This window comes from Plutella xylostella, chromosome 28 (genome assembly GCF_932276165.1).
Source record: "Plutella xylostella chromosome 28, ilPluXylo3.1, whole genome shotgun sequence".
In the NCBI taxonomy this organism is placed as follows: domain Eukaryota; kingdom Metazoa; phylum Arthropoda; class Insecta; order Lepidoptera; family Plutellidae; genus Plutella; species Plutella xylostella.
Genome location: NC_064008.1, coordinates 3,485,736 through 3,494,320, shown reverse-complemented (window position 1 = coordinate 3,494,320; position 8,585 = coordinate 3,485,736). Strand labels below are relative to the sequence as shown.

Below are 8,585 nucleotides of genomic sequence, written 5' to 3'. Positions count from 1 at the left end.
CACAACACAATTTTTAGTTGGTAGGAATAATCTTTTTGTATTTTTTACGATTTAGTAGGTACCTATTTTACTGTCATCACACCAAATTGTTGTGCCAGTCTACAGACAACAGATAGGTAAAAAAAAAGTTTCTCACTTGTGTAAACTAAAAAAAAATTCACTGATCAGCAATCCTATGATCAGACGGGACAAAAATCTACAAAATGGGGTCGAACAGTAGTGTTGAATACACTTTGTTTGGTTCACTTTTTGTTCACCCGAGGACAAAAAAAATGCGGGTCAGAGCACAACACGCTTTATTAAGAATACCCGTACTGTTTGCTGACCTAATGATCCTTGGTTTTCGTCGAAGACTTACTGACTGATGAAGCTTTGTGATATTATGACAATAACACCGGTACTCTGGAGGCGCAAAATGTTTATTTCGCAACGTCAAAACGTATTCTTTATTTGTTTGGCCCATTGACAAAAGAATAAAGAGAGGACATGCCATATCAACGAAAAAAATGCGCTTACCTAAACTTTGGTGTCAATTAAAATGGCGGCTTTTTTCTTGAAAAATGTAAACAAACAAATTGTTTGACAGCTGAAGTACCTTGTGTTTGGATGTCAATCTTGGTCAATCAACATGGCGACCGATCGCAATGTTGTAATTTTAGGCAAAGACAAAACTACTGTTGTCCTTTTTTACGTACGATAACACCAATTAGTTAAAAAGAGACGACGATATATTTTTAAATACCGATTTTTATGCCAAGTCCTCTTTATTCTTTTGTCAATGGTTTGGCCGTGTTCAAACACTGACTGTTAGCATCTGTTAGCCGCCGAAAGTGAGCAGTCTTAGGCACTATTAGTGCCAATTTTGCCATAGTGGGTTAGAGCATAACCAGGGATTATTGCTTGAATTGTGACACATCTGTCAAGAATTTAATATGGAGATGACGTATAATTGAACAACCTTTTCCTGGTTACGATCTAACCGACTATGGAGAAATTGGAGCTTAGTATACTTACAGAGTGCCTAATAAGGTATTGTCAGTTATATGTGAACGAAAAAAGGAATATGTATGGGAATACCTCTACAGTAAACAGCGTAGCCTTCTTCACTTTCAGCGGGTTACAGTCAGTTTCGTTTGAACACGGCTTGATGATTAGTTCCGTACTTCATATTAAAAAAATATGATGCATATATTCCAAGTTAATTTTGCAATTAAGTTGTTTTAAAGCCCTTGTTTTTCAGACACTGATTTAAATTCCACCCGAGCATCTGCACTTTAATAAATTCTCGTCGTTCAAGATCTATATTTAGAAATCAATTTCCGATATTTCCAATTTACAGAAGGGAATCATTGTTTAAACGAAACGGGGAACGAGCGGTCACAGTTTACACTGGGCCCAATAATTCCAATAAAAAGAAAGCAAAGTAAGCGAAATATACTTACAGTAGGTTTTTTTTGGAAATGAGAAATACCTAGTTAAGGGGCCGTCCATTAATCACGTGAGGTAGTTTTTCTCATTTTTTGACCCCCCCCCTCCCCCCTGGTGATATTTGGTGAGGTTTGTGACCAACCCCCCCTCCCCCCCCTAGGATCACGTGTATTTTTTGGGAGTCTATGTAAAGGCTATTTTTGAATAGAAAAAATATAACGAAAATTGCGTTTTGAATTGAAACGCAACGGCGGGCGAGTCAATCAAGGTAATAAGGCTACAAATCGTTCAAATTTTTGCGCCGTTCAAAATTTCGGTTTAGAAATACCTAGCGCTTTTTGGCAAAAAATTAATACACGTGATATCTAACGAGACCCCCCCCCCTCCCCCCACGTGATGTTTCGTGAGGTTTTCCGTACCCCCTCCCCCCCCTTTTAAGCCTCACGTGATTAATGGACGGCCCCTAAGTACGTATTATTATTATAATTAAACCAAATGAATGGCAACCTTTATATATGTAAGTACCTAGAATGTCCCATGTCCGTTTGTATAAAACACTTATTGGTAGGATAACCCTTTTTTGCTTACATATAAAAATCACAATGATGTTAAGTAAATTGATTAACCTTTCACCCAATTTTGCTCACGGATAAAAATCACAACCCCGATGTTAAGTAAAGTTATCATTTGTGTTGGTGTTGTTAAAACAAAAGCGGTTCCATTAAACTTACAGAACAAAAACTGAGTACAAAATGACATCGTTGGGGGTGTGTGCGCGCGTGTGTGTGTATGTGTGTGTCTGTGTGTGTACGGAGACATGAATGGTTTTCATTGTTCGTCCAAAATAATATTGCCGAATACATCTGAACTACGGGGCCAATTCAGTACCTTTATTTCAATAATATACAGGTTGTTGCAGTGGATGGCTAAGCTAAAAGAGGGTGGCAGTCCGTAAATCTAAATAATCCAACTTAGGTAGGTATATTATAAACGGGAAAGTTTGTAATAATATATGGATATTTGTTTACTCATTCATGGGAATAAATTTAGATGAAATTGTGTTGGCAAGAAACTGATACCCTGGATTAATACAATTCCAACGGGAAATATTTTATGGCGAATCGAACCTCCCTGGTTTAGTCATAAATGCAATGTAACAGTTGGCCATTATTCAAAATATCTTCATCATCAGCCCGTAGTGGTCCACTGCTGGACATAGGCCTTTGCCAAGCAGCGCCACAACAGTCAGCCCTTGGCCTTCTTATCCACCCACTGCCGGCTACCTGTCTAAGGTCGTCGGTCCAGCGGGCCGACTTCCCATGCTACGCTTGCCCGTGCGTGGTATCCCCTCGAGAAACCGTTTGTTCTACTACCGTACATCGCTTCTTCGACATAATTATATGACCAGCCCTGCCTAATTATATACCATATCAGCTTGCAGATTCAAAATACCAAGAAACCTAATGTTCTATATGGATATCGACATTGAAATAGCAGAATGTGTGTCGGCAATATGACGCTCCACAAGCACAGATTGCGCCGCGCCACCATACATCAGCCGCCGCACCAAAACTAACATTTGATGCGTGGAAAAAACTCATTTTTCCACTCCTGTTACCTGCAATATACTAGCTGCTCCCGTGAGCTTCGCTTCGCCTCAAAAAGTATTCCCGTGGGAATTCCGCGATAAAAAGCTTATGTGTTCATCCAGGGTGTCAGCTAACTCCATACTAAATTTCGTTAAAATCAGTTCAGTCGTTTTGACGTGAAGTGTTATCCTTCACTTGTATCATACACACATACATACTCACAAACTTTCGCATAATTATAATATTAGTAGGATTATAAGTATGATACAGAAAGAAAACTGAAAACTTATGAGCGTTAACTTTTTCACACTTTGCCGAACCAGGGCTGATAAGCGCTTATAAGTTTCCAGCATTCTTCCTGTATAAGACCTAATAATTCAGGTAAGTACTAGGTTACTCACTTTCTCGCTAATGATTTGCCAGTCGCTGATTGCACAGGGAATGACGTCACTCGGGGATGCCCCTTTCGTAAGTACCCATTATTTACTATTGTGGATACAACGAAAAAATTACATCATGTATCTAGAGTAGTATATAGTTTAATAAAACGCTGTTGCACCTGCAAAGATTCAAACCTAAATGACCTAACTATTCCTCAATAAACCACATCAGAGGACTCGCACTCTATATGACGAAAAACAAAGTTTCAGAGCGCGCTGCATGAGTTACGACTCTATCTCGTTGTATTAAACGTGCCGATTGCACGACAGCTCTCGTTAGTTCGTTTTTGGTCAGTATGGAGTAACCCTCCAGACCTGTTCAGTAATTTATCCTCAACACCAGGCAGACATACCAACCCCTATTACCTACCCTATATCTATATTGCATTAACATTAGCGTGATCACTGCCAGCTTATACTGACCCTCGGCCTCTCTCGGGTCAGTTTACTGAGCAAACTATTAAGGGGCAGTCGTAATGAGTGCAAGGGGCCTAAGTAAACTGGTTGATTTGTAATGCCACAGTCGTCCCGCTAATGATAATAGCCATTTGTGCCAGTGTGTCGGCCGACATACGAGGAATAAAAATGTTTCTTTCTTACATTTCGTTCTAATGTGTTAGTTCAGCGGCGTGTGTGTCGTATGCTATGGTTTTATGTAAACAAAATTTAGCAGATAAAGAGTGACTCAGGGGCTCAGGGAGTCATTCTAAAGAACTTTTGTTATGCGACTTTTGAAAATTCTGCTATTAGCATTAAGATTGCATTTGTGTTAGGTATTGGTAGGTAGTTTATATGTTTATGTGTAATATTGGTCATTTTAGAAATTAAGAATGCTATGTGAAAGATAATAACACAAACATCTTATTTGAATCAAGAGCCTATTGAATGATTTTCCTTGCATTTCCCTTAGAAGCCTTAAAACAACGCAACCTATAAAACTTCGCATTATTTATTTCCGCAAACTCCGATCCCTATACTCGCTAGAAAAGCTTAATTAAAATTTACCAAACAGTATTTTCAAATTACCGGCGTGCCAAGAACAACTCCGCAAATTAATCTTCATTGGCCCAGTTCACGGCACGCATTTAAACTTGCCTGTTGTTTAAAGGAAAAACCGCATGTTCAGAATAAGAGGGACACATCTCAAAAATAATAATAGGTAAGTACTGGTCTGAGGTAAGTACAAGCCTGGGATACAACGCAGGCTATTAAAAAAAAGTACATAGAATAGAATAGAATACTACTTTATTGACTTAACAGCACACAAATAACAAACGACACATACTTACAGACGAATTGAGAACCTCCTCCTTTTTTGGAAAAGGTTTAAAAATTCACATGATTTAGTTACAGTCACATAAAGATATAGATATAGGTACGAGTATGATGAGCACGAAAACTGATGTTTTTATGAAAAGAAATTGTTAGTTACCCAGGAACATAGAAATGCCTCTGTATTGTTATTACTTCTATGACTGTTACTCTGCCTCAGCCGAAGGGCCGCTGCTGACTCCATCATCATTGATTATCACTTCATTAGTTATTAAGATAATTAATCAAATAAATTTAATGATGAGCTACTTTTATTTGATCTATAAATTTTGCGCGGGGAAACCTTATAAAGCAACAAAGCTCGCGCAAAATATGTTTATAAACACAGTTAACAAGCGCAAACTCAATATTGAATCCGCAATTCACCGGGTGGGCTAGCGTCTTTGCGAATCAAAATAAATAATGTATGAGGAATCGACGGCCTAATCGCCCCGCTTGGTCCAGTGCCAGGAAACCTGATAGTGGCAGCTCAATTTACAGACCCAATCAACTGGAAACACCGATGAAACTGAAAGATGTTAAAGTCTTAGATAGCCATGAGTTTCCAACAGACGGAAAGTACACTTGAAAGAATAATGTCGACCATTTTGGGTTTACGGACGAATGACGGTGTTTGACGGTTTGCCACATTTCCATATGCTCGTCACCAATATCATTCATCTTCAAATAAACCTGAAATCTCTTCTGCACCTTGGTCAGGTCAAGTCACGTGATTCCTGTTGGATAGTGTTAGATGCCATGGTCACATCAGAAGTATTTTCATCGGATAATTCGTGTATCTAGAATATAGATGTGCAGGTTCCTCACGATATTTTCCTTCACCGTAAGAATAGGCACATGATGTGATTGTATTTTTAAATTCCTTATTTCTAAAGAATTAATTGGTAAGAACATGTCAGTATGTTATTGGCATGAATGAGAGCCGAGACATTATCCGCCATTTACGCCACCAGGACTCACGATTTAAATATTGATAATATAGCAAAAAATATCATACTTTACTACGAATAAGAAATAAAATCAGTAATTTTTCAATCGTATAATAATTATCAATTACCTATATACTTGTATTTCATAAGCTACTATTTCCAGCCATATCTGAAATTATTACTAAACCAATCAAGAGGAGCTTTTAAAATACAAGATTTACCATCACCAGATTGAGACGATTCCCACCATTTGATCACGTCAAATGCTTTACTTTTCTTAAAACTGTCTGTATGGAGCGCTTCACATAGTTTACAGAAAGGATGTTCACCCATTTTCCAACCCTGTCCTTCGGATTGCCCCTCAAGTGTTTCATAATCTTGGTGCCACCGAAATTTATTTTCATACAACGCTCTATCCGATATAAGACGTTTCATTTCTTCAGCCACTCTCTCAGGCCCTAACTTCCGAGCATCGATGTAAGAGTTTGGCGGTAAAAACCTCGTCAAGTTTGCACCACTGAGAACCACTGGCACGGTTCCACTTTTTAATGCCCTCCAAGTTTTCTCAGTTAAATAATCTTCACATAGGGAATTCTCGAATGCTAGATAAAAGTAGTATTGACTTGCGATTTCCAAGCCGTCTGCTCGAGAACAGTTCAGATTACCACATCGTCCGTAAACATGAACATCAATACCTAATGCGATTAGTTTTTTCACAAAATATTCTCGTCGACTTACTGTATTGCAGTGCGAAACAAACCAAGCTGCCATGTATTTTTTAGTCTCAATAGCCACTGAAATACTTTCAGGAAGAAGAAATTCGCTTTCTGGTTCCCTTAGCTTCCATTTTGGGTTAGATTTTGGAGCCATTAAAGTACCAGTTTTAGTGTACATTCTGAAATTAGTCCATGCAATATCCGAATCTAATCTGTAGGTCATAGTTACATTGTAAAAGTGTCGTTTGCTTTCTGCAATAAGTGTGTTCTGGGATGATTCGAAGCAAACAAAAACGTACAGTTGGTTTGGAAGCCTTATATTTGGTGTCCCAAATCTAGGATGACTCTCGGCAGCATGGAAAAGTAACGCATCAAATGTTTCTAGAGGAAATTCAGATTTATTGCCAGTTATTTTACAATCAAAGTAAGGACATCCTGCTGACCTGAAATGTTCAGGACTTCCATCCCCAAACAAAAATGTGGTATCCCCGTAAAAAGGTATCCAGGTCAGAATCAATTTGGTTTTGTTACTTAAACAATAACTTGGGTCCACAAACGACGCACATGCAATATATAGAATCCAATACGAAAAATTTAACATATTTTATTTAAATTCAATACAAAACTGTATAATAAATATTAATATTTTAGAAAATTAATAGTTTATAGTTAATATCTATTCTATTCTTGTTTTGTGTGGAGTTAATATATCTAAAATAAATAAAAATATTCAAAATCATTAAAAACACTGATGAAAATGAAAATAACAATACTTATAGAATCACAGATAAGAAACACAACCAAGAAACATTCTACAGAGATTAAAATACCATACTTTTTTGTTGCTTTTGCAATGTGATGTTTTCTAAGGCCGAGTCCGCACAGCGAATATTTCGTCGCGCGAATTAATTTGCCGCGAATTATATTTCGCGCTCGACTGCTCACACCACAAATAAAATTTCGCGCGATTTTTGTCACTTCTATGCAGATCCCGGCTGAGACGAATCCGCACTGTGAGCGGTATCAGTGTCCCACTGCTGGGCAAAGGCCTCCCCATTACTCCGGGGAGCAGCAGTGGGACACTGGAATGGCTACTTAAAAAAATAGTAATTTTATAAAAATAAAAACATTGTATGTTTTCACGAGGTTTTCACCAATACAAAGTCCTTGGTGACACCAGCGTTAGCTTTCATACTCTTTGGTCACACGTTTATTTAAATGAAGTGTAAATGAAAAGAAAATTATTTATCCAAAATGAACACAGGTTATCTTAATAAATGTTGTGGATTTAAAACAGGATGTTAATTACTGTAGGCTTCCTACTTAGCTATTTAGGTATTTATTTGAGGAAGTGGAAACCGCTGGTTGCTTCAATAATTCGTATACACATTGATGGACACTAGATTAAAGGTGAAACTCATAAAAACGCACAACATTTTTGTTTGTGAGTTGAGTGATGGTTTGCTGGTGCACATGCCGGCACACTGCCTAGGCGCAGTAGAAAACAAGACGTCGGTGACCGTTGTGTGCGTGTGAAAGCACACGTTTTTCTGTATGAAAACTTATTGCTGTGTGAAAAAAAGGTAGGTACTCTGGGTGCACATATAACTTTGAAATCCTGCCAAATAAAGCACAACAAGATGGTCTTCATACAAACTCTAAGTAAAACAGGACTGCATTGACCGTTGTTGAAATAATTAGAAAAAGAGTGGGGACTGCATTCGACGTTGTGATTTTTTTCTAAAAATGTGGATGACGTCAAATGCAGTCAGTGTCCGTCAGTGGGTTAATAAAGACTGTCAAAAAATAATAAACGTAAAAACCATAAATACAAAATGTCAATATTATAAGTAAAAAACATAAAATATATCAAAATAATGATTGGCAGTCGCCAACATCCTCCCCAACTTAAAGCAAGCTTTAACTTAGAAACATACTGAAAATCAGGCAGAGATCTGGGCGACTACACTGCTTCCTTCTTCATGTCTTCCGGGGTACCTGGTTTCAATCAGAGTTCTTAGACAGCAGGTTTTAATTCGTTCACCGGGCAACTTCTGTGTGCCAGACTCTGCGTACTCTGCACGCCGCATCGCTTCATAAGTAGATCTGCGAGGCGAGCGACTCTACGCCACCCTGGCGGACGGAAAGGTC

At 38.2% G+C, this 8,585-nt stretch overlaps 1 protein-coding gene across 1 annotated transcript; it reads right to left on the bottom strand.

Annotated features, from left to right (window-relative positions):
* Positions 1–5,813: 5,813 nt before the first annotated feature.
* LOC105394244 (alpha-(1,3)-fucosyltransferase C) lies at positions 5,814–7,173 on the bottom strand. The gene has a single exon (XM_011566125.3). It carries the CDS (start codon positions 7,033–7,035, stop codon positions 5,872–5,874), a length of 1,164 nt encoding a protein of 387 aa, XP_011564427.3. The 5' UTR covers positions 7,036–7,173; the 3' UTR covers positions 5,814–5,871.
* Between the last annotated feature and the right edge of the window lie 1,412 nt (positions 7,174–8,585).